Source organism: Mesoplodon mirus (genome assembly GCF_964341445.2).
Source record: "Mesoplodon mirus genome assembly, chromosome: 10".
In the NCBI taxonomy this organism is placed as follows: Eukaryota; Metazoa; Chordata; class Mammalia; order Artiodactyla; family Ziphiidae; genus Mesoplodon; species Mesoplodon mirus.
In genome coordinates, this window is record NC_138986.1 from 5846312 (window position 1) to 5873886 (window position 27575).

Genomic DNA, 27575 nt, shown 5'->3' on the forward strand with positions numbered 1-27575 from the left:
ATTTATAAATGGTACTAGATGGGTGGCTCTCCAGATGGAACAGATCAAATTAAAGCCTTACCTCTCATCTCAAAAAATGAATTAGTGACTAAATAATAATCTATATGTAAACATTACAAGAATAAAACATGTGCAAGAAAACAATATATCAGGATCAAAAAATATTTCTGAAACTAGGCACAAAATATACAAACCATAATGTGAGAATCTGATAAACAAAAATATTTAAAATTAAATCTATAATTTCTGTTCATCAAAGAAAATGCAAAAAAAAAAAAAAGTACAATGACAAGTCACAGGCTAGGAGACAATATGTTGGGTCCATATCCAGAATATGTACCTATCCAGAGTATACAAAGAACTTTCTTATATCAATAAGAAAAGGACAGACAACCCAACAGGAAAGACGAGCAAAGACTAGAAATAGGCACACCACAGAGGAAAGAGCCCATATGATTAACTATGAAAAGAAAATATATCACTAGTTATCAGGGAAATACAAAATTAAAACAAGATAACATTTCATGTCCTTCAGATTGGCACCATTTTTAGTCTGATATCACCAAATGACTAGGATTTGGGAAACAGCTGTTGGTAACTATATATATAGTTATATACATACATATGACTATGTATGTATAAATATAAAACTTTGGAAAGCAATTTGACAAACTCTATTAAAGTTGAAGTTGGAGCTATACCTCCCTACCAACAATTCCACAGATGGTGAACTTTGGCATATGGCACAGAGAGTCCTATCCAAGGATGATGTGATGCTGCAATGTACAAACCTAACAGTCCCTCAGTAAGAGAATGAATAAACAAACCGGCTTGTTCATGTGATGGAATATGATATAGCAGGTAAACAAATTTCCTACAAGTGTTTCTGCTATAACAGGACAAATATTCCTGAAAAACAAACTGATCTGCAGAGTGGCTTACTAGAAATGATCAGGTGTATGGGGAAAAATTATGGGAAAAATAATGTTTAAGAAGCTCATAAAAATCTCTGCGACTTTATAACCAGAGCACATATTAATCATTCTGATAAAAATGTACTAGCATAGTTAAAATTATTAAATTTCTAACCTTTGAAAATGAAATCCTGGAGTAAATATAGTGCTGTACCTTTAAAGAAAATGATGATAGGAGGTGCTGTAAGGATGTACAAAGATGGAGCTTGCTTCATACTAAGTATCAATACTTCTAAGAGCAAGAACACAAACAGAACCAGGAGAAGTTGGTACTTTGGGCATTACTTCGTATTACTTTGTACACTCTGTCATCATGCTGCATTTAGCTGTTAGAATACTTTTCAATTAGCTGCTCTTACTTGGCACAAAATATTAAAAACTTGGGGAAGATTACATATGAACCTCCTACTTATACAGACATTATTCCCCTGTTTATGAATTGAATATGAGCTCAAAGGCATTACAGAAATATGCACAGAATAGCTCAGGTGGAAAGGCAAGAACAATGCCCAGATTTTAATTATACACACACACACACACATAGAGAGTTACAAAACGTATGGATGCATAGCATACACATATGAACCACTTATATTTGGAAGTGATATACACAAACTTTAGGATCTTGGTTATCTCTAGGGATGGAAGGATGGAGGGATGGAGAAGGAATGAGGATCCTTTAGCAAGGATCTATTTATTTTTCTATAAGACTAGAAGTTTATTTAAAAGAATATGACATTATTATAACAAAACATTATTCTTTATAAAATCTAGATGAATACATGCCTATTTTCCACACTTATGTGTATACTTACATTGTTCAAAATGTAGAAAAACATGATTAAAATAAAACATGAGATTAAATGGGAATGTTATTAGATTAAAAGAGGCTGGATATAAAATAAATATAAATATTCTTAGGAAAACATACACCTATAAACATGAAGTGATAAAATATATTACTACAAGTGAAGACTATTAAAACATGATAATTTTTTTTCCAAGTGATTTATATGATCCTTGCAGTTTCAAAGGGATGTTTCAGTTTTGTATATTATTAAAAGATCATCTGGAATACTAAACTGGTAAAATGTTAAAATTAAAGATCAACATTATGGATATGAATTAACAGGAGAGATTAGCTTCACCAGTTTCTAAACATATTACCGAGTTATGATAGTTTAAACTGTGTTACACTGGTTAAAACTTCCTCTGAAGTATCTCTGATTATTATGTATAATTATAATACAATAAAAGAATAACACAAATCAGCAAGGAATAGAACACTGCTTAATAAATAAATGTCTTTGGAAAAATTGAATAGCATAATACTATGTCCCTAAAGCTTCTGAACCTCTATTAAATGCTAATTAAATCAACTACAGACACAATTAGAACAATTAAATCAGAATCTTAGAGGATGGACCTAGAAATCAGTATTTTTAGCTACCCAGGTGATTACAATTTGCAATCTGTGAACCACAGTCTTAGATGTTTCAAATCCATTTATAATATGTATTATGAATGGGTTTCAGAGGTGCTGAGATATTGATCCCCTCAACATGCTGCAGGTGGGGAAGGTGGATAGCCGGCAGGGCTGGGGTACTTAGAAACCTCAGGCCTTTGCCTCAGGCCACAAGGAGAGAGTAGAACAGGCAGAGTCAAGCATTGCAGGGAGTGGTATAGATCAAACCTTCATCAGAGTCTTCAGATTCTGAAGAACTCTGATTCAGTAATTCTACTTCAGAAATTATATTTCAAAGAGATATTTTAAAATAAAGAAAAATTATATAAAAATATTAACTTTGTCATTATGTATAATAGCAAAAAACTGAAAGCAACCTGAGCGAATTACGAAAGAAATTATGGCACATTCAGAGAACAGAATTTTATGAGGTTTTTTAAATGCACAAGAGGAGTTTGTAAGGACATGTAAAATATTAGCAAGTTAGAAGGAATCTGTACAATTTCATATAAGGTATTATAATTATACACAATACAAGCTAAATATGCAAGCTATATAAATGTGTATTATGTATACATTTTTCATAAAGTACATATATACTTTACTTATATATTCTATAAAATATATACAATTTAAAGAATTTTAAACATATATATAATGAATAGACTTTATGACATAATTCTTTTGGGCAAAGAAAGCATAAAATAAAGATTGAAAACTGAGTGAGCAGGAAGCCTGGTCTGTCTTGTCTCTGAGCCTTTTCCTACTGCCCCTAACTCTTCCCCTCAGTCCCCCTCATCTTTTATATTTCACCACACAAGATTCCCTTTGAGAAGTCTTTCTAGCCTCTTTCAGGCCATTCGGAGCTGTGGTCTCATAGCATCACACACTTCCTCTCTGACACCTTATAAAAACAGAAGCCATCTCGCTACTGTCATAAAATGAACTGAGAACAACCACAGTTAAAACAAAGTCTACACTCTCCTGTAGGCACTATGAATTCTGTTCTTGGATCAAATTGGACCATCAAAAGCCTACAAACATATACAATGTGAATTTAATCTCATGGAAAATCCAGTTCCTCAAGATAGATTTTAACATCACCTACCTGGCCCTTACTGAAGTCTTTTGTGGATGAAATTGGCTAGTGTATTTCAAATAAGAAATAAAAATATAGATATGGTGTGATGCATGTATTTAAAATGCTACAGGATCAATTTCTCTGAGAACTCAGTGTAGAGAAAGCTTGAATTCCCTATAGGGATTGGCAGGCTACTTCTTTTATGATAATGAGAAATGTATAATGTTCCCCTTTTGGCCCCTTCTGATGCCAAGAAGCTCAGAATGAAATGTGAACATCAATCAATAAATATACTGACGCTTATGAATGAAAAAATTGATTCTCCTTTTCTTAAGCTCAAGCTTCCTACTTTAATTACATTTTATTTCATTGTGTCACTGTTGTTTGTTCTATTTTACTTCTGATCATTCTAATTTATTCTCAAAGTCTTTTGTCTCAATGTATATGTATCTTATTGTGAAACTATTGAAATTGGTTGAGGAAAACATTATAAATAAATACATAAGAAAATCTTTATGATCATTTTTTTCCCCACAAATGTATATTTTAAAAAGAGGAGGGTGAAAGTCACCATTAAGAGAATGAAAAGGAAACTCACTGACAGGGAAACTATACTTGCAATACATGTATTTGACAATTGCTTTATATCATTTAGAATAAAATATGAAGAGTAAGAATCATTACAAATAAATACACCCAATCAAGCCAAGAGAAAAGGAGGCAAAAGTCTAGAAAGGCACTTCACAAAAGATAACCAAATGGCCAATAAATAAATTAAAAACTCTTAAACTCCATTAGTCAGAATAAAAATGAATATTAAATCCACAATGAGATAACATTATACACCCACTAGAATACCTAAAATGCAAAATAAAGAAAATAGTAGTTATCGATGATATTATAGAGCAAATGGTACTCTTATTCAGAGCTGGCAGGAGTCTAAATTTGAAAAATCAATTTTGAAAATGTTTTTTATATAGTTGCTAAAGCAAACATATGCAAACCCTAGCACCCAGCAACCTGGACATTCTTACACATGTTGTCCAAAAATAGGTACTAGAAAGAAGAACAGAGCTGGAGGTATTATGCTCTCTGACTTCAGACTATACTACAAAGCTACAGTAATCAAAACAGTATGATACTGGCAAAAACAAACAAACGAACAAACAGACAAAAACAGACACACAGATACATGGAAAAGAATAGAGAGCCCAGAAGTAAACCCATGCACTTATGGTAGATTAATCTATCACAAAGAAGGCAAGATACACAATGGAGAAAAGACAGTCTCTTCAATAAGTGGTGCTGGGAAAACTGGACAGTTACATGTAAAAAAATAAAATTAGAACATTTTCTTGCACTACATACAAAAATAAATTTTAAATGGTTTAAAGACCTAAACGTAAGACCAGAAACCATAAAACTCCTAGAAGAAAATACAGGCAGTATGCTGTTTGACATAGATTTAGCATTATTTTATTTTTTTTAGCAAATTTACCCAATTTAAAAAATGGGCAAAAGAACTGAATAGACATTTTTCTGAAGAAGACATACATACAAACGGCCAACAGGCACATGAAAAGATGCTCAACGTTGTTAATCATCAGAGAAATGCAAATCAAAACAACGAGATATCACCTCACACATGTCAGAATGGTTATCGTCAGAAAGACCGTAAATAACAAATGCTGGCGAGGATGTGGAGAAAAGGAACCTTTGTATGCTGTTGGTGAGAATGTAAATTGGTGCAGCCACTGTGGAAAACGGTACAGAGGTTCACCAAAAAACTGAAAATAGAACTACCATATCATCCAGCAATTACACCCTGGGTATATACTGGAAGAAAATGACAACACTAATCCCAAAAGATACATGTATCCCAATGTTCATAGCAGCATTATTTACAATTGCCGAGATATGGAAGCAAACTAAGTGTCCATCAACAGACGGATGGATAAAAAAGATGTGGTACATATATACAATAGACTACTACTCAGCCATAAAAAAGAATGAAATTTTGCCACTTGCAACAACATGGATGGACCAGGAGGGTATTATGCTTAGTGAAATAATTCAGACAGAGAAAGCAATATACTGCCTGTTATCACATGGAATATTGTCTGTTATACATGGAATCTAAGAAATAAAACAAACTAGTGAATATAACAAAAAAGAAACTGACTCACAGATATAGAGAACAAATTAGTTGCTACCAGTGGGGAGAGGGAAGGGGAGAATGAGCAAAGTGGGGGTAGGGGATTAAGAGGCACAAGCTACTATGTATAAACTAAATAAACTACAAGGACATAGTCCTTGGCACAGGGAATGGACATTGGCACAGGGTATTTAGCCAATATTTTATGATAACTATAAATGAAGTATAATCTTTAAAAATTGTGAATCACTATGTTGTACATCTGAAACTTATATAATATTGTACATCAATTATACCTCAGTTTAAAAAAAATATTAGAATTTTCCTAGTCGCACTATTTGTAAGTCTTAACCTAGAAGTTGCATAAATACTCATCAACACAGGAATGGATCCATAAATTATGTTATATTCCCACGTGAAAATAGTAGAAAGAAATGAGTATTAAGGCTCTATGACCATATGCAGTAATGTGGGTGAATTTCACAATGGTGATCCCAGAAGTCAGACATAAAACAACTACATACTCTATGATTCCATAAATATAAGCAGAAATCTGTTGACAGAAGTTGGGATAAGGTTAGCTTGGGGTGTATATGGGCAGTGACTGGAAAGGTCCTGAAGGGGTTCTGTGGTGTTGGTAAGGTTTCTTGATCTGGGTTCTGGCTACACCAGTGTGTTTGGTTTAATATTTATCAAGTGATATGTGTACATTTTCCACTTGCATGTTATGCATCTACCAAAGTCTAAAAGAAGTGATCAAGAGAGGATTGTTCTCAGTTAGAAAAATCTAGTAATACAGCATACATGCTTTGCTCTGCCATTTAATAGGTGACCCACAACAAAAAATTCAATTGTCTGAGATTTATATGCTAAGTGGAAAAAAAAAGTCTGCCCTGACTCCTCATAGGATTGCTTAGAAAGAGAAATGGAATAGAGATGACGAGCCCTGTCACGTATTAAAGCACACACAAAGCCACTGTCATTAATATACATATAGCACTGGCAGAACATTCAAGTTAAATAGGCAGATTTTTTTTATAATCCAGTTTACCCATATGTGAAAGGTAATGTAACAACTTCTGACCAATCTGGAAAAAATATAATAAAATTTATGTCTCACTTCTTAAACCAAAATGAATTAAGATGAAGTAAAGCTTTAAAATAAAACATTGAAATTATAAGAGGACTAGCGAAAAAAAAGGTTAAAATTTTCCCCGTAATATTAAATAGGAGAGAGCTTTACTAAGCCAAGCCACTTAAACATTTTACAATGGGCATGTATAACTTTAATAAGAAGCTAATTATAAATGGCATAAAACGTTTGTAAATTATTCTCATTCCTATATTTTATACTTATTTAACACCATTCGCATTTCCTTGAAGTTGCTAATTTGAAGATGATTGCTAATTATAGTATAAAACATGGTCATTCATTAATTCATTTGACAAAAAATAATAGCTCCTACTATGTGCCAGGAACTTTTCTAGAGCTGGAGATGCAGCAGTGAGTGAAACAGTAATAATTCCCTGCCCTCAAGGAGCTTATTCTGTAGTGGAAGAAGACATAGGATAAACTAGATTAATATTAGAGGGTGATCAGTGTCTATGGAAAAATACAACAAAGGGAAAGAAGATGGGTGTGCTGAAACAGGGATGGAGGGGGTTATTAAGGGGTTGACCTTTTAAATAGTCGGAGAGGCCTCACTAAAAAGTTAGTCTTTTGAACAAATCTTTGAAGGATCAAGAGATGGTGATATGTAGGGGGAAATATATTTCAGGCAGAGGGAACGGGAAGGGCAGAGGTACTGAGGCAGCTGTGTAACTGGTATATTCAAGAAACTGCAAGGAAACTATTGCGGATGGAACAGAACGAAGGAGGGGAGAAGTACTAAGTTATACATATAAAGAAGAAATGGCAGCTAGATTACATAGTGCCTTATAGGAGCTTAAAAACTTCAGCTTTACACTAAGATGAGCCACCTGAGGATCTGAAGTGAGCAATGTCATCATCTGGCTGAGTTTTCAAGGGAACTTCTGGGCTCCTCAATTGGAGGAGGGTGGTTTAAAAAAAAACAAACAAACTAAGACAGATAACAGTTATAACAACAGGAGGAAAACGATGAGATAACAGAAAAGTGTAGAATTATTTTCCTTCATTCATCAAATATTTATTGAGTGCATTGTTAGGTGTGGTTAGGATGAAAAAATGACTTGGACACAGATTCTGCCCTCACAGGGAATTTACTTGAGGAGGTAAAACATGGGTAGACATAACTCTAATACGTGGTAGAAAAAAATGAACAAAAATAAGTTTCCATCTTGGTTGAGAAAGAGAATTAGGGGAGTCATCTTGAAGCAGTTGGCCTTTCAGCTGGCTGCAAAAATATAAGCTCCTTGATGGCATGCATTTAGCCTCTTCCTTACGCTAGATTTCCAGCACCTAAAAGAGTGTATGGCACAGTCAGTGATCATTTGTTACCTAATGACTAAAGGGATTTGTGTTTGCAGATATGTAGGGAGAAGGGCACTGAAGCAAAGGGAACAACACAAGCAAAATCAAAGCAATGAAGAGTTACAGTTTAATTTGGTGGAAGCAAATGAGAATAGTGGGAGATGAAATTAAATCCATAGAATAGGGTTAGATCACAGAAGGCCTCGCTGGTCTTGTGGAGGTACCATGATTTCTTGCTATAAGAACCAGTGATCTCCAAAAGCTTTCAGCAATAATAAGAGAACTTTGTACTGGAAGGATAAGTGTAATAGTACTGATAGTTGATTGAGGCAATCAACTGATTGGTGAATGGAGTCTAGAGACCAGTTTAGATGATACTGCCAAAACCTAGGCAAAAGGTAATGAGGGTCTCAGTGAGGTTATTGTCACTTGGTCCCTTCGTCATTAGCACTTCCACTGTCCTACGTAGGTATTTGTAAGCCTTACCATAGATGTGCATTTATTTGTACTGTAATTATTTTACTTGTCCCTCTTCTTTTCTTTTCTAGCAATATTTAGCTCTCACGGTGGACACTTCAAATAAACCCCACATTTCTGTTCTTCCTTTTGTTACAGTAATGAAATGCCTCAAGTTTTAGCTGGACACAGAGCTACCTGTCAGAGACTACATTTCCCAGCCTCTCCTGTAAGTGGTTGTTGCCATAACCCTAGGTTTGGCAACGGATTTGAGCAAAAGTGATGAGTGCAGCTTCTGGAACATGCTGCTTGCTCTCCATTTCTTCCTACTTTTTCTTGCAGGTTGCTCCTTACTCGTTTTTCTCTCCTCTTGCAAGAAGTAGGTGTTGGAGATTATGCCCTTTTGGAACTATATAACTCTTAGCCCTTTTCCTGAAGGAACAGGTATGGGGGCCTAGAGTTGCTGCAAGGGTCAGTCTTTCATAGGCTTTTGCAAAAAGGGAAAATATAGGCCTATGACTAAACTCTGGCCAGAGGGATGTGAATGAAAGTGGAGTGCTGTGTCTGGGTCATGCTCATAAAAGGAAGCACTCTGTTTCTTATTTCCTCCATCCTGAGAGTAGGGATTTGACCCTGGTGATGGTGAGCTCACCTGGACTCTGCGCATCATCCTGCAGGATGCAAAACAAGAATATACAAGGCTCCTAAGTCCCTGGACCTACCTCATGGGGAAGTAGTGCCCAGTCTCCATGAATTGCCTACAAACTTGGACTCTGAGAGAACTTCCATCTTAGTTAAAACTATTGTTATTTTGTCACTGTTACAGCAGCCAAATCAATATCTTAATATACAATTTATAAATACTGACCATTTCTCTTATGTGTTGAACGAATTAGTAAGCACAAAAGTTTCTATATAAGTAAAGTAATATTAAAGAATTATTTCTCCCATTCCCATCAACTTTGAGCATAAAACATCTGTAGTCTACTGGAAAGGAAAGATGTAGTATAAAGCTTCAGTTGAAGTCAGCATCTCATTCATCATAACCTCACGCCCATATCCTAACTTGCTTTATGATAAGGTAGGTTAGCACAGAAAGCAACTACCATCTGTTGAGAAGAAGCCAATACAACACTGGGTTACTGGTTTCTGGTTATAGGTTCTATCAGACCACAAACAAGGCCTTTAAAGGGAAAATAAACTAGGAAATCTTCAAATTCTGCATCTCCTATCATTCTTTTGAGTCAAACATTATAATAATATGAATTTGATTATTATTCTCTGATTGCAGGACTTTTGTCATTGCTTGTTTCTATACAGAATGCAACCACAATTTCACAGAGGTAAAGTAAAGGAACTACTTACAGTTGAAGAACACTTGACATCGGGATTTAAAAAAAAACTAGCTACTTACATTTATCATTATTTTGTAAACAATTTTGCATTCACATACATAGATTATGACTGTTTAAGGATTTTGGCTTGCACAGCCCACCTGATCATATCTGTCTATGATCAAGTTTGTATACTTATATTACTAAAGTACCCTCAGTGAAACATTGGGAGTCTCCATATACCTCCTTAGGATATAGTTCTACAAGTCTTTTGGGGAAGTGCACTGCAATGGTGACTTATTTAATTAGCGAGTGTTGGAAAGAGGAACTGATGGCAAGACCTAACACTAGAAAAGTGGTTTGAGGGTTGGCTTTTGGAACAAGGAGTTGCAATTAAGAAAAGCTGGACAATCCCACTACTGGGCATATACACTGAGAAAACCATAATTCAGAAAGAGTCATGTACCACAATGTTCACTGCAGCTCTATTTACACTAGCCAGGACATGGAAGCAACCTAAGTGACCATCAACAGATGAATGGATAAAGAAGATGTGGCACATATATACAATGGAATATCACTCAGCCATAAAAAGAAACAAAATTGAGTTATTTGTAGTTGGGTGGATGGATATAGAGACTGTCATACAGAGTGAAGTAAGTCAGAAAGAGAAAAACAAATACCGTATGCTAACGCATATATATGGAATCTTAAAAAAAACAAAAATGGTTCTGAAGAACCTGGGGGTGGGACAGGAATAAAGACACAGATGTAGAGAATGGACTTGAGGACACGGGGAGGGGGAAGGGTAAGCTGGGACGAAGTGAGAGAGTGGCATGGACATATATACATGTGAGAAGCAGCCGCATAGCACAGGGAGATCAGCTCGGTGCTTTGTGACCACCTAGAGGGGTGGGATAGGGAGGGTGGGAGGGAGGGAGACGCAAGAGGGAAGAGATACGGGAACATATGTATATGTATAACTGATTCACTTTGTTAATAAAGCAGAAACTAACACACCATTGTAAAGCAATTATACTCCAATAAAGATGTTATAAAAAAAAAGAAAAGAAAAGCTGGAGATTGGCATGTTATTTTCTGAATAGAAATAAACCTTAGGAAAGAGGGGTATTTTGACCATGTAGTGCTGAAAGGTCTACACTGTCGAGGGCAGAAATGTTGTAATGTTAATATTGGATATGAAAAGGAAGGGTTTTATTTCCTGTACCACTGAAGTTAGTTTGTATAAACAGTCTCTCTCTTTTATCAAGACTTGACCATTGTTGTTAGTGGTGGTTTTCCTTGGAGTTTTAAGGACTGAGACTTTGTTTTGCTGATCCCAAATCCCCAGAACTATGCTGAGCAAGTTCTCAGATTTTAAAAAAACAAACAAAAAACAATCAAACAAAAAAACTATTGTTGATTGAATGAATGAATGGATGGATGAATAATGTTTGCATCTAACAATTATGATTTCCACTAAATGAAGTGAAAGAATGACTCATCCTCTTTTGAGGATCCCAAAGGAGACGTAAATATTACACTAAGGGATTTTCCTTAAGTATATGGAAACAAAAAGATAATTTATTTCAAATAAGCTGTTTATAATGAAGGCTGGTTCATAATCAATTTTTTTGTTTGAGTCTTGTAAGCATATTTGTTACATTTGTCAATACTGAAATACTTGATTTTCCTGAATTATGACTTTAGGTGAAAAGCTATGTTTTTTAAAAAGAAAACGTGATTATAAATATAGGTTTAGAAAAAAAAAAAAAGAATCTGACCAATGTTGTACATGTCTTTGAAGAAATATAATATTGAAAAAAATCACTAAAATTATAATCATATATACTGTTTAGAAGAAAAAAAGAAATAATTAGCTTGAATGTTATGGTATTCTGTGTTGCTGATAAATTAGTCATATTGACTCCCATGACCACCTATTCACATGAAATACATTCAAAAGGACTGCAGTTACAACAAGCAGAAAGTTTTAGTCTATTTCTAAGAATTTTAACTATTGCAATCCAACTGACACACATTCTGATAACCAGAATTTCATTTTGTGTAGCAACATGGGAATCTGGCCTCAGAGTCTAAAGGTGATCTGTTTCATTCATGTATTTTAAGTATGTGGTTTAGGAATAAGGTATTAGGTTTGCAACATTTACGTAAAACAAATAATGTGACACTGGGAAGCAATGCTCTTCATTTAACATAATGAGTTGCTCTACAGTAAGTCAGATCCTCCCAGAGTGTAAATTACACAAATTTGAAAGCTGCATTTATTATTGAATATCTCATTCCCAGACAGGTGCTTACTCAGTAGTAAAACCTGGTGTAGCATACCAAATTAAAAGTTTTTTTTTTAAACTATCATGCACGTACCCAAACCATTTGTGTGCAGTTTAAAACTTTTCCTCCTAATCGTATTGAGAATAATTGATTTTTACTAACACAAAACAGTAGAAATGAAATATGAATTGTATTAATAGGCAGAGATACTTGAACAGAAGCTTGGATTGTTTAAAATTAATAGTTTAAAAGATCTATCTGGAAATAGACTTCTTATTAAGTTGCCTTTTAGTACTCTAATATGCCATTTTGTGAGAGTGTTGTTAGAAGAAATGCTAGGATATTCTAAAAATTTCTAGGTTGATTGATGAAATTTCTTACTGTTAATTAATGAGTTTATGTTCCCAGCTGTACATCAGCACATGTTAAATTTTGCAAGAGAGTTTATGATTTCTAAGAACTCTCCTTCTATAAGGCCTTTTGCTGGGTGAGACAGTTTAGGAATCAATAAGTAAAGGGGATCTTTCTTCTTTGTGTAAATAGCTTAAGAGTAAATTTAGGTGGTCTAGAAACCGTGAGTTATTAGGAAGGTGCTTAGAAACGGGCACAGTACATCAGCTGCCCGAGATCCCTTCTAGCAGCCTAGCCTGGACCTCCACACTCTGTTGGGCACCGTCTGTTACTGGCCGAGTAACTGCCATTTTTGGCAAAGGCCACCCTAGATATGGGCTCAGAATCCATCCTAGGGCCAGCCATCCTCTACAACCTGGTGTCCCCTGATTCGGAGCGAGTATATTCAATTCAGGAAGATCACTTACGACTGAGTTTTTCATCATGGCTTTGACTGTGAAGCCCTCAGAAACCAGGGAGTGAGGCTGGTGCACCGGGAGCGGCAGCTTGGTCCTCTTCGGCATCTTGTCTGGGCATTTGTTTAAGCTCAGGGTCTCTTTTTCTGCCATCATCTTCCTAGAAAATGTCTTGTTCTCATAAAACGTGTAGTAAAAGAATCAGTGAGTTTTACGGATGTGAGAAGGAGGTCGGGAAAAAATGTAAAAAGGCGCGTTACTGGTAGAATTTCACGCCCTCGTAGTGCCCAAGTTGATCCAGATGTTTGGCAGCTCCCTTGTGAAGGGAGCTGAGGGGAGGGGAGAGGCGGGAAGAGGGCAGGACCGAGGCTAGAGCTGCAACAAGCTTCCAAAGGTAACCCTCCCGGTTGCTAAGCGACACGTCAACACTGCGGCCGAATGACCCTGCCTCCCGGTGACGGACGTTTCCTAGGCCTCAGGCCAGAAGGGCGGCGGGCCCCGGGCGGCGAGCTGCGGGCGGCGGGCGGCGGGCCGCGGGCGGAAGCGACCGACCTGAGGAGAGACTACGCATTAAAACTACGACTCCCAGAAGGCCTCGGGCTAAGCCCCCGTTGCGCATGCCCCACGGGAGGGCGCGGGGGAGAGGCTGTCTGGACGGTTTAACCCGGGAGTGCCGCTCGTGTGAGGCGCAGGCGGGCGCCGGCGTGCGTGTAGGCCCTTGCTCGCCCGGCAGCCTCCAACTGCCCAGTGGCCATGATAGGTACGTGGGTAGCTGACAGGTACAGCCTCTCTGCGCCGCCCCGCGCCAAGTTGTTGCGCCGCGCCGGGCCTCGGCTGACAGGGACGCCGGGGTGCCGCCCGTGTCCGCTGCCCGTGACAGTGTGTCGGTGTCCGCGCCGTCCTCAGCCCGCGCCGCCGGCTCCCCGGTGCCCGCCGTGGCCCTGGAGAATAAGTGTGTGTGTGTCCTAAGCCCCTACCCGGCCCTCGTTTGACGGGCTTCCCCCTGGAGCCAACTTCGCGAGGGACCCTGGCGTGCGCCTCGGCGCTGCCAGAGGCGAAGGCTGCGTCCCGCGGTCTGTCAGGGAGCGCACCGCCCGCCGGACGTCGAGGGGCCGTGGGAAGGCCCCGCCTTCCGCCCGGTTTCCGTCCCTCAGGGCGCTTAGGAGGCTGTCTTCCCTCTTAGGACAGATAGGGACCCACTTTCCGGAGAACTCTTTAAGGGAAACGCTCGCGAAGCCCTAAGCTCTAATGGACGGTGCCTAGGGACGATGGTTGAGGTCAAAACAAATTCCTGCAGATGGATTTAAACTTCTTGCTCCCTTGGGTTTTGTCTTCTAAATCTCTCCCTAGAGGTCTGAGATGAAAGAATAATTGAGTCAGTGATAACAAGGATCAAAACTTTCGCATAGTGAAGTAACGATTCATTTTACAAAAAAAAAACAAAACAGAAAAACAAACAAAAAACCACTTTTTTTTATACACAGAAGGCCCTAGGTGCATTTATGTGAATAAAGCTTTGGAAGTGGCTGTTAGAGTTGCTTATAAACCCTGTAATACATAAGATTAGAAAAGTTCCTGTCTTCCAGGATTGTTAAGCCAAAAGTTATTTTAAGGGTTATCTCTGAAAATTAATGGAAACGCACAGTGTGATTACAAAACATTGATGTTTGGGGAGTTTATTATGACAGATTTCCTGTAGATTATGTATTGGTTTGGTGAGTTTATTTGGGGATTATTCTTGAATGGGCACCACTTAACGAAACGCAAGTACATCTGAAGTCAGATGTCGTCTGTCCAAGAAGATAGAAGGTGATTCTTTAAAATATATAAGTTTGTATGCACTGATAAACTTACATCTTTTATTTATTAAACGAATGTTAAAGTGTAAAACGTTTTATCCGTCAGTAGGAGAATCATGCCAGCTAACTGACACTGTGTTTGCAACAATGATAAAACCTAAGGATGTTGTCCAATTTTTCTTACCTTTCTAGCATGGTATGATTGTTGGTGAAGCTATATACAGGCAAGAATTTAAGATCTAAAAATCACCACTTAATTCTAAATTGTTATCTAACAGACGATTATATAGATAACTTTGTTAGAATGAACTATGTTTACGCAGTTTAGTTTGGGATTTAGGGACACAGGAAGGAAGCATATTATCTTTAGATTTGATGATTAGACATTTATTAATAACTGGTAGTGATGTGGAGAATGTAAGGTGGATTTTTAAAAGTGTTCTTTCTCATTCTCCAGCTATTGTTTGACACAGTGCAAATAAGTGTATTACAACATAAATAAATCCATGCTCCCTCCCAAGAAAAGTACCTTACTTGTTAAAGCCATGTGGACAATGTACAATAAATTATACAGCTAGTCAACTACTTGCATTGCCTAATTCGGTCAATGGGTACATTTTAATAAAAATCTTAATTGCCAATTTTGGAGTTGGTTGAGTTGAATAATGCCAAAGGTAAGTGATGTGGGAGCAATTGAAGGAAAGTCTTGGAGAGATGTTTCCCGTTTCTGACTAAACTTTGGAGCCAGGAAAGGCCTTATTTATAGTCTATATCCAGTGATATACTGGAGATTAAAATATACATTAATATATATATATGGGGATTATTTTATTTTTGTTAAAGACGTGTGCTGCTCAGAACTTGCACCTTTTGTGCCTATGCTGTCTTTAATTGCTACACATTCTTTAATGCTAATAGTACTCTTCTACTTTATTTAAATCTCAGCTCATTTTTAAGGAAAAACAAAAATTGCATTTCTTGGTAGAATAGGAGTAAGGGGGATTGACTGTTGCCTCACTAACAATAAAATTACCTTTTGTTGCCTTCTCAAAATTCAGGATTCTTTCTTGGCACAGAGACAGTTTCAAAAGTACTTACATTTTCCAGTTAGATTATGATTAATATGTTAAATGCCCTGACTCAGACAGCTATAGAAATATAATTTAAGTGGGTGAAAAATTATGATGTTTTGAGAAATATGGAGAGGACGTTAAGATAATATAAAGCATAATAAAAACTTAAGAGAATTCAACTTAGAAAAATGTAATTTTTGGTACCTCTCTTAAAATTATATTTCACCCTTTTTTAAAATTACCATTTTTGTGTGTTTAAAATTGAATTTTAATAGTAATATTTGTGGTATACTCTATATGTATGTTGTATAGAACTGGATTTAGGTATTTAAGTAGTATCAGATGTTAAAGTGTAGGGATATATATATAACCATGTTGCCAAATTTGAAATTCAAACTCAATGTCTTAAAAATGATTTTTGAGTGATTTAAAAAATAATTAGAACATAATCTCTTCTGTATCTTGTTTAACTTAACATCTCTTAGAAGACTTACAAATCTGCATGTACAGATCCACCCTACAGTAATTCCTGTCTAGTACTTAGTGGATGTACATAACTTATGCAGGTACTCTCCAATAAATGAGCATACAGTAGGTTTACAGACAGTTGCTGTCATCAGGAAGGTTTGTGTCCATATCATTTTGTTTGCATATGTAAGCCTATATGTAAAGTAAAAATATTATTACAGTTTCTAAGTGGATTTTCTAGCTAAAGGGTTTGTAGACTTTGAATTTTGCTAGGGATTTCCAAATTGTTTAAAATAAATTACCCTGTTTTACATTTCTGTCTGCCATAACAAGGTAGCAAAGAGCTGTCCTACTCCCCTGAGCTGAAAAATTACAAAAAGACATCCTTCCCAGAACTGACCCAGCATTCAACAGCAAAGCACCTACTGGATTTCCCCTCTCTCTCCAAAGACTTATTGCCTTCGAACAGTGCACAAGGTGCACAACTGTCCTTAATGGCCCTACCCCGCTCCAACAGTGTTTATAAGAGTATCCACGTTCCCTCTGTGTACCATAAATTTTTTTTATTTTTGTCTTTCTGATAGATGAAAAACAGTATATTTTAATTTTTAAATGAATCTTATGAAGAAAAAACCTTCACAACCTTCACTTCTCATTTTATAATGCTTTATTTTCATGAAAGTGGATTCAGTAATTAAGTATCTACTGTGTGCCCGGTACTGCTCCAGGTGCCAGGGATACATGAGTTTAAAAAAAACAAAAAACAAAAAACAGAAAAAAAACACCCCACCATCATGAATGTACAGTCTAACTGTACTGTTTGCCCACAAGTCTGCATATTTGTTTTAAAGCTTGTATGCAGTGAATTTTAAAGTCTCAGAATTTATATTTTAGTTAAATATACTGTCTACTGCTACTTGCTCTGCCATTTCAATAATTTTAGACGAGAAGTGACCCTGCATCTAAGTACCCAAGGTAGGCTCTGAAAGCTGTTTATGATGAGGTACAATTGTGTCACAAAAGAAGTTCTAAGTTTTTGCATAGATTTCATGTAATTATGTACAGTTCTTCTTTGGGTCCAAAGGTTCTAGAATGATGACTCTATGCCCTTTTCAACTTTGGAACTATTTCTAAGGATTTTTTTTGAAGTCTACGTTTTTTTGAAACCTCATGTCTTCATTGCTTGAAAATGATACAATGAAAGTACTTTGTATTAAGATATGCAAATCCATTTCTACCTCCAAAGCTTCTTTGAAAAATTCAGAAAAAAAAGTTCTTCTTACTTGGTAATGTTTCATATTCATGAAAGCAGTTTCAATGCAGAATACTTTATTCTGTTAGCTTTTAGTTTCTTGATCAATGGAAATTGTTTCTTACCTGCTGTTTCTTCAGCCTTTAATTGTGGCCCAGTGCTTATATAGTGTTTCTGTTTTAATTTGCATTTAATGAGCTCATTTTAAATGCTTCTTTGTAGTAATCTGAATGGTTTCTTTCTTAAATTTTTTAATATTAAAGAAAGAGATTTATGTTGCAGCTCACCTTCCTGGCTTATTTACTTATATGCTTGGTCATGTATTGAGACCATCTTAGGACATTTGTATTTTTAAGAGTGTTGATGGCTTCTTAATGATTTCCCCAGTTGACTCTTACTGTAAGACTTGAATAGGATTCCCCATAAAGGATAATTTTAGAGTGCTTAACATCAGAAGAGAGAAGAATCTCTGTGTACAGCACATAGCAACCTTCCCCATCCCTTAAACCCCCACCCCTATCAAATTAGGGAAAAAAATGGTGATTAGGGAACTAATACTTGTGTTCCAATTGAAACATGTTCATTATTTATCCATGTAATTGATGAATGCACCAGTTATTCCTACTATTAAATGTTTCTTGAACTTTCAATGAATAAATAATATTACCCGAGATGAATCCCTTTGCAATTACATTGTCATTTTTAAGCTTATTCAGAATAGATCCATTTTCCAGAACGTGGAAAGACAGGAATTAGACACCTGAAATTCACTCAGTATTAACATGGAGAAATGGGACTGAGGTTTGTAATGTGTGTGCTTCGGAGGTGAACCTTTGGTTTTAGCATCTACCTGTACTCTCCCTTTTTCCTTCCCTCATTTTCTTCTTCCCCACACTCTTTGCTTTTGTCAGAAGCTGGACTTTTAATGTTTCATTCCTTAGCTCACAGAAGCAGTTGCTTTCTGACTAATTAAAGAGGTGAGCTCTTTGCTTGCTTGCCTCTGGGATTTCCACAAGGCTTGGTTGGTTATACAAGTGTTCCTGAGGGTCATGACTGGAATTGTGTGACTAAACAAACCAGGACCACCATGGCTCCTCCCATAGACATTCTCTTAACAGGGAGTTGTCTGCAGTAAAACTACTCGTAGGCCCAGCAAATGCATTTTGTTTTGAGGGGTATCTGGTCCTGATTACATTTTTTCCCTTGAGCCAGAGTTTTGGGGACTGAGGAAGCTTGGACTCGCTTGAGGTTAGGGCAGGATTTAGGCTTACTTGTCTGGAGAACTAAAGACTTAAGAATAATAATTCATGCTCTAGGTTTTCTCTCTACCTGTGAACTATGGCTTGAAGTCCTTTCCAGCTCCCTGGTGACTCCTCAGGGAGTGAGAGGTACAGATTTAAGCACAACTGGGGCAGCATTATCTGAGTTGCTGTTTATCTGGGATGCTGATCACAAGCAGATGTAGACTGCACAAGTCGGTTGGCATCCACTAAGTCTGGATATATGTGTGACAATATCTAAAGATGTTTTTAAATGAAGATGGCTGAATTCATACTGTTGGATGGGAATTGTGTGCGTTTTACTGTGCAGTCAGTTTGGACATAGTTATATGATATAAACAGAAAGTGATATATAGTGGAGGTCTGATATTTGCTTCCTAGTATTGTTCATTGAGGAACTGGTGACATGCCCAGTCAGTGGTAGGTAAGGGAATTTCTTCCTTTATTATGGTCCTCTCTAGAGTTTTCTTCTTTTTTTATTGCCTCTGTGTGTATGTATGTTTGTGTGTTTGTACGTTTCTCACTACATGCACATTTTCTTATCAAATGTATTGAATCTTTTTCCCCATCAGCTTGATTTCAAGAAAGTCATCAAATTATCCTATTCATAGTTTATGTTGCTAGAGTTTCACACGGGGTCTGTATCCTCGCCTTTATACCCTGGCAACTGGGTACTGTTTAGTACTGCAGCACGTTTTATAACTCTTTTTTTGGGGGGTGGGGCGGTGAGGGGAAGCTCTAGAATTATTTGTATTTGGGGTTTAACATCTAAGGAACTTCTCTGTTGAGTCCAGTTATGGTTGTCACAATTATTCATGTATAAATTTATTAAACATCTCTTCTGGCTCTTGTACTCAATTTAATCATATTATGCCCAGTAGAATGCAAGTTATGTAGGTAAAGTTAGTCAGAGAAGGGTGGAAATGCCATTTGAGGTCTGGTTTCTGGGGTGACATGATTTTCTTTTTTTGTCCTCAACAAATGTTGACAACATGATAATTAACATTAATGACCTAAGATTGATAAATATGTGTGAATTCTTTAATAGTTAAGAAAGGTTTTTTAAATTAATATAAGAACTTTCTTAGCATAAATGAGAACTAGATAGCTTTTTTTTTAACGTCTTTATTGGAGTATAATTGTTTTACAGTGGTGTGTTAGTTTCTGCTTTATTTATTTATTTATTTTTGGCTGTGTTGGGCCTGTGTTGCTGCGCGTGGGCTTTCTCTAGTTGCGGCAAACGGGCTTCAGTAGTTTAGCACCCAGGGTCTAGAGCGCAGGCTCAGTAATTGTGGCACATGGGCTTAAATGCTCTGCGGCATGTGGGATCTTCCCGGACCAGGGCTGGAACCCGTGTCCCCTGCATTGGCAGGCGGATTCTTAACCACTGCGCCACCAGGGAAGCCGCTAGTTTCTGCTTTATAATAAAGTGAATCAGCTATACATATACATATATCCTCATATCTCCTCCCTTTTGCGTCTCCCTCCCACCCTCCCTATCCCACCCCTTTAGGTGGTCACAAAGCACAGAGCTGATGTCCCTGTGCTATGCGGCTGCTTCTCACTAGCTATCTGTTTTACATTTGGTAGTATATATAACTCCATGCCACTCTCTCACTTCATCCCAGCTTACCCTTCCCCCTCCCCGTGTCCTCAAGTGCATTCTCTACATCTGTATCTTTATTCCTGTCCTGCCCCTAGGTTCTTCAGATCATTTTTTTTTCTTTTTTGGATTCCATATATATGTGTTAGCATACAGTATTTGTTCTTCTCTTTCTGACTTACTTCACTCTGTATGACAGACTCTAGGTCCATCCACCTCACTACAAATAACTCAATTTTGTTTCTTTCTATGGCTGAGTAGTATTGTATATATGTGCCACATCTTCTTTATCCATTAATCTGTTGCTGGACACTTAGGTTGCTTCCATGTCCTGGCTAGTGTAAACAGAGCTGCAATGAACATTGTGGTACATGACTCTTTTTGAATTATGGTTTATTCAGAGTATATGCCCAGTAGTGGGATTGCTGGGTCGTATGGTAGTTCTAGTTTTAGTTTTTTGAGGAACCTCCATACTGTTCTCCATAGTGGCTGTGTCACTTTACATTCCCACCAGCAGTGCAAGAGGGTTCCCTTTCCTCCACACCCTGTCTAGCATATATTGTTTGTAGATTTTTTGATGATGGCCATTCTGACTGGTGTGAGGTGATACCTCATTGTAGTTTTGATTTGCATTTCTCTAATGATTAGTGATGTTGAGCATCCTTTCTTGTGTTTGTTGGCAATCTGTATATCATCTTTGGAGAACTGTCTCTTTAGGTCTTCTGCCCATTTTTGGATTGAGTTGTTTGTTTTTTTGATATTGAGCTGCATGAGCTGCTTGTATATTTTGGAGATTAATCCTTGGTCAATTGCTTCATTTGCAAATATTTTCTCCCATTCTGAGGGTTGTCTTTTCATCTTGTTTATGCTTTCCTTTGCTGTGCAAAAGCTTTTAAGTTTCATTAGGTCCCATTTGTTTATTTTTGTTTTTATTTCCATTTCTCTAGGAGGTGGGTCAAAAAGGATCTTGCTGTGATTTATGTCATAGAGTGTTCTGCCTATGTTTTCCTCTAAGAGTTTGATAGTGTCTAGCCTTTCATTTAGGTCTTTAATCCATTTTGAGTTTATTTTTGTGTATGGTGTTAGGGAGTGTTTTAATTTCATTATTTTACATGTAGCTGTCCAGTTTTCCCAGCACCAGTTATTGAGGAGGCTGTCTTTTCTGCATTGTATATTCTTGCCTCCTTTGTCAAAGATAAGGTGACCATATGTTTGTGGGTTGATCTCTGGGCTTTCTATCCTGTTGCATTGATCTGTATTTCTGTTTTTGTGCCGGTACCATACTGTCTTGAATACTGTAGCTTTGTATTATAACTGAAGTCAGGGAGCCTGATTTGTCCAGCTCCGTTTTTGTTTCTCAAGATTGCTTTGGCTATTTGGGGTCTTTTCTGTTTCCATACAAATTGGGAAATTTTTTGTTCTAGTTCTGTGAAAAATGCCACTGGTCGTTTGATAGGGATTGCATTGAATCTGTAGATTGCTTTGGGAAGTATAGTCATTTTCACAATGTTGGTTCTTCCAATCCAAGAACATGGTATATCTCTTCATCTGTTAGTATAATCTTTAATTTCTTTCATCAGTGTCTTGCAGTTTTCTGCATACATGTCTTTTGTCTCCTTAGGTAGGTTTATTCCTAGGTATTTTATTCTTTTTGTTGCAGTGGTAAGTGGGAGTGTTTCCTTAATTTCTCTTTCAGATTTTTCATCATTAGTGTATAGGAATGCAAGAGATTTCTGTGCATTAATTTTGTATCCTGCTACTTTACCAGATTCATTGATTAGCTCTAGTAGTTTTCTGGTAGCATCTTTAGGATTCTCTATGTGTAGTATCATGTCATCTGCAAAAGTGGCAGCTTTACTTCTTCTTTTCCAATTTGGATTCCTTTTATTTCTTTTTCTTCTCTGATTGCTGTGGCTAAAACTTCCAAAACTATGTTGAATAATAGTGGTGAGAGTAGGCATCTGTTTCTTGTTCCTGATTTTAGAGGAAATGGTTTCAGTTTTTCACCATTGAGAACAATGTTGGCTGTGGGTTTGTTATATATGTCCTTTATTATGTTGAGATGTTTCTTCTATACCTAATTTCTGGAGGGCTTTTATCGTAAATGGGTGTTGAATTTTGTTGAAAGTTTTTTTGCATCCATTGAGATGATCATATGGTTTTTCTCCCTCAATTTGTTATATGGTTTATCACATTGATTGATTTGCATATATTGAAGTATCCTTGCATTCCTGGGATAAACCCCACTTGCTCATGGTGTATGATCCTTTTAATGTGCTATTGGATTCTGTTTGCTAGTATTTTGTTGAGGATTTTTTCATCTATGTTCATCAGTGATATTGGTTTGTAGTTTTCTTTCTTTGTCTGATTTTTGTATCAGGGTGATGGTGGCCTCATAGAATGGGTTTGGGAGTGTTCCTCCCTCTGCTGTATGTTGGAGGAGTTTGAGAAGGATAGGTGTTAGCTCTTCTCTAAATGTTTGATAGAATTTGCCTGTGTAGCCACTTGGTCCTGGGCTTTTGTTTGTTGGAAGATTTTTAATCACAGTTTCAATTTCAGTGCTTATGATTCATCTGTTTATATTTTCTATTTCTTCCTGGTTCAGTCTTGGAAGGTTGTGCTTTTCTAAGAATGTGTCCATTTCTTCCAGGTTGTCCATTTATTGGCATATAGTTGCTTATAGTAATCTCTTATGATCCTTTGTATTTCTGCAGTGTCAGTTGTTACTTCTCCTTTTTCATTTCTAATTCTATTAATCTGAGTCTTCTCCCTTTTTTTCTTCATGCGTCTGGCTAATGGTTTATCAATTTTGTTTATCTTCTCAAAGAATCAGCCTTTAGTTTTATTGATCTGTGGTATTGGTTTCTTCATTTCTTTTTCATTTATTTCTGATCTGATCTTTATGATTTCTTTCCTTCTGCTAACTTTGTGGGGTTTTTTTTCTTCTTTCTTTAATTGCTTTAGGTGTAAGGTTAGGTTATTTATTTGAGATGTTTCTTGTTTCTTGAGGTAGGATTGTATTACTATAAACTTCATTTTGCATGATCTGTCCATTGGTGAAAGTGGGGTTTTAAAGTCCCATACTATGATTGTGTTACTGTTGATTTCCCCTTTTATGGCTGTTAGCATTTGCCTTATGTATTGAGGTGCTCCTATGCTGGGTGCATAAATGTTTACAATTATTATATCTTCTTCTTGGATTGATCCCTTGATCATTATGTAGTGTCCTTCTTTGTCTCTTGTAGTAGTCTTTATTTTAAAGTCTATTTTGTCTGATATGAGAATTGCTACTCCATCTTTCTTTTGATTTCCCTTGCATGGAATATCTTTTTCCATCCCCTCACTTTTAGTCTGTATGTGTCCCTAGATCTGAAGTGCATCTCTTGTAGACAGCATATATACAGGTCTTGTTTTTGTATCCATTCAGCCAGTCTATGTCTTTTGGTTGGAGCATTTAATCCATTTACATTTAAGGTTGTTATCGATATGTATGTTCCTATGACCATTTTCATAATTGTTTTGGGTTTGTTATTGTAGGTCTTTTTCTTCTCTTGTGTTTCCTGCCTAGAGAAGTTCCTTTCGCATTTGTTGTAGAGCTGGTTTGGTGTTGCTGAATTCTCTCAGCTTTTGCTTGTCTGTAAAGGTTTTAATTTCTTTGTCGAATCTGAATCAGATCCTTGCTGGGTAGAGTAATCTTGGTTGTAGGTTTTTCCCTTTCATCACTTTAAATATGTCCTGCCACTCACTTATGGCTTGCAGAGTTTCTGCTGAAAGATCAGCTGTTAACCTTATGGAGAGTCCCTTGTATGTTATTTGTTGTTTTTCCCTTGCTGCTTTTAATATTTTTTCTTTGTATTTAATTTTTGATAGTTTGATTAATATGTGTCTTGGCGTGTTCCTTCTTGGATTTATCCTGTATGGGACTCTGTATGCTTCCTGGACTTGATTAACTTTTTCCTTTCCCATATTAGGGAAGCTTTCAACTATAATCTCTTCAAATATTTTTTCAGTCCCTTTCTTTTTCTCTTCTTCTTCTGGGACCCATATAATTTGAATGTTGGTGTGTTTAATATTATCCCAGAGGTCTCTGAGACTGACCTCAATTGTTTTCATTGTTTTTTCTTTCTACTGCTCTGTGGTAGTTATTTCCACTGTTTTATCTTCCAGGTCACTTATCCATTCTTCTGCCTCAGTTATTCTGCTATTGATTCCTTGTAGAGAATTTTAAATTTAATTTATATTGTTGTTCATCACTGTTTGTTTGCTCTTTAGTTCTTCTAGGTCCTTGTTAAATATTTCTTGTATTTCTCCATTCTATTTCCCAGATTTTGGATCATCTTTACTATCATTACTCTGAATTCTTTTTCAGGTAGATTGCCTATTTTCTCTTCATTTGTTAGGTCTGGTGGGTTTTTACCTTGCTCCTTCATCTGCTGTGTTTTTCTCTGTCTTGTCATTTTGCTTAACTTACTGTGTTTGTGGTCTCCTTTTCGCAGGCTGCAGGTTCATAATTCCTGTTGTTTTTGGTGTCTGCTCCCAGTGGCTAAGGTTGGTTCAGTGGATTGTGTAGGCTTCCTGGTGGAGGGGACTAGTGCCTGTGTTCTGGTGGATGAGGCTGTATCTTCTCTTTCTGGTGGGCAGGACCATGTCCGGTAGTGTGTTTGGGGTGTCTGTGACCTTATTGTGATTGTGTTTGGGGTGTCTGTGACCCTATTGTGATTTTAGGCACCCTGCCTGGTAATGGGTGGGGTTGTGTTCCTGTCTTGCTAGTTGTTTGGCATAGGCTGTCCTGCACTGTAGCTTGTTATTCATTGAATGGAACTGGGTCTTTGCGTTGAGATGGAGATCTCTGAGAGCTTTCTCTGTTTGATATTATGTGGAGCCAGGAGGTCTCTGGTGGACCCGTGTCCTGAAGTCAGCTCTCCCACCTCAGAGGCACAGGCCTGACACCTGACAGGAGCACGAAGACCCTGTCAGCCACACGGCTCTAGGCCCCGGCTCCAACGTTCAGAGTCTGATATGCCAGGCACTGCCTTGAGGGTTCCGTGCCCTGTGCTCTGGCTGCTCCCAGTCTCTCACTATGTAGCTTTAAGTGCTATTTATATATGTAAAAATATTGGGAAGTATACCTCAAAATTATTATCTTTGGGTTGTGGGATTTTTTTTACTGTGGTTTTCTGAGTTTTTTCACCTCTTCAGCATTAAGCATGTCGTATTTTGGAAATACAAAAAATGCAATAGTGTTATAATCCTAGTCTTAAGGATAGGACAGATGTATCACTGGTTGGTATATATGTAGAACTCATTATACTTTTGTGACAAATCGTCAAATAAATTAGTAATGGTAGCATACTTGTAGTAATTTCATGTTCTTGTCATAAAAGTAGTGTTTTCAGAAAAACAAATATTAGTACATAGTTTCACTTTTCTTTTTTTTCAATAGCATTATACACTATTGAGGCATGGCAATACAATCACTGTATTAGCTTCCTCTTGCTGCAAGTTAGCATAAGTTTGGTGGCTTAAAACAACACAAATGTATTCTCTTACAGTTCTGGAGGCCACAAGTCCAAAATGAGTTTTAAGGGGCCAAAATCCAGGTGTTAGCAGGACTAGTTCCTTCTGGCAGCTTCAGTGGAGAATCCTCTTCCATTTTTACAGGGTGCTGGCTCCTTGGCTCCTGGCGGCCTCACTCCAGTCTCTGTTTCTGTGGTCATATTGCCTTCTCTTTTACTGTAGTCAAATCTACCTTTGCCTACCTGTTATAAGAACACTTGTGATTACATTTAGGGGCCACCAAGATAACCTCCCATCCCAAGATCCTTAATTTAATTGCATATGCAAGGTCCTTTTGCCATATAAGGTCACATTTACAGGTTTCAGGGGTTAAGCTATGGACATTTTGAGGCGGTCTTTTCAGCCTACCACAGTCACCATTAAGGCCTTCACCATTTGAAATCTGGTGTTAAAGTGTCTTATTATGAAGTAAGGATGATGGATACAGGACATCGAATTGACAGCTATATAACTTGATTTTTCCTTTTCTGAGGTCATTTAATGACAGTGCAATAATGTTTCACATAAGGAATCTAGTATTGTGTGTGTGTGTGTGTGTGTGTGTGTGTGTGTGTGTAGGTGTGTGGACTAGTTGATAAAGCTGGCCAAGTACGTAACTCACTTTTCAAGGTAGTTTTCCCAGGTGCCAAAAGAACATGTGGCCACACTCCAGGACTGAAATGGTGAACTACAGCTGGGTAATTTGTTGTACCAGGTTGCTCATTTGTATCCCGTAGAGCAGGGGAAGCTTTGTTATGCTTTTGAGAGAAATATAACTTCACTCAACAACACGTGATCAGGCAAAGCAGGAGCAAATAACCATTTTACGTACATTTTGATTTCTGTTTTGCCAGTTCACTATGAATGTTAGACACCTAATGCTCCAGTGAGATAGTTTAACATTGTCCTGCTGTTTGTAAATAACCATTAATCTGGCTTGGTTAGAAATACACAGCTGAGATGTTTTAAATAAATTCTAGTAAAGTTATGAAGGACAAAAAAAGAATCAACCTTAATTTGCTTCATTTTTTTAAAGGTGTCAGTATAGAATTTGTTTTCAGAAGGCAGTTTTAGCTGAAATATTTGGAAAATATTCCATTATGCATTGTTATTACAGTTAGGAGAAACTCCAAAGGAAGTATGGAATACTTTTTTTTAAATAGATGCAAAATTTGATTTGTAAGAAAAGAAAAATTTCATTTTTATTGGAAAAAAGAAGAAAATAAATGTTAACTTCAGTAAACATTTTTGAGACCCTAAGTTATGACCTGAGATGTCACTGAGTCTCCAAAACTAAATGTGGAAGTCACAGTTTCGTGAAGATGCTGTGTACACCTGCAAAGCAATGATCAGCAGTAACAGAAACTATAGTGGAAGCATGTATTTTTGTGTATGGAATACATTTTTTAAATAGATGCAAAATTTGATTTGTAAGAAAAGAAAAAGTTCATTTTTATTGGAAAAAAGAAGAAAATAAATGTTAACTCCAATAAACATTTATTGAGACCCTAAGTTATGACCTGAGA

General features: G+C 37.0%; 2 protein-coding genes across 8 annotated transcripts in view; one reads left to right on the forward strand and one right to left on the reverse strand.

Moving 5' to 3' along the window:
• PACRG (parkin coregulated) overlaps positions 1–13546 on the reverse strand; it is a 542101-nt gene extending 528555 nt beyond the window's left edge. The window contains exon 1 of the mRNA XM_082633523.1: positions 13031–13546. Within this exon, the coding sequence (XP_082489649.1) occupies positions 13031–13174 (144 nt within the window). The 5' untranslated portion in view covers positions 13175–13546. The remainder of the gene's footprint in view (positions 1–13030) is intronic.
• A 107-nt stretch (positions 13547–13653) lies between these two features.
• PRKN (parkin RBR E3 ubiquitin protein ligase) overlaps positions 13654–27575 on the forward strand; it is a 1310471-nt gene continuing 1296549 nt past the window's right edge. For 2 of the 7 annotated variants that reach the window (XM_082633514.1, XM_082633517.1), the window contains exon 1: positions 13655–13778. In XM_082633514.1, the coding sequence (XP_082489640.1) occupies positions 13772–13778 (7 nt within the window). In that variant the 5' untranslated portion in view covers positions 13655–13771. Of the gene's footprint in view, positions 13779–27575 lie in introns of all 7 variants that reach the window. The other 5 variants (XM_082633520.1, XM_082633519.1, XM_082633515.1 and 2 more) reach the window with 4 other exon arrangements.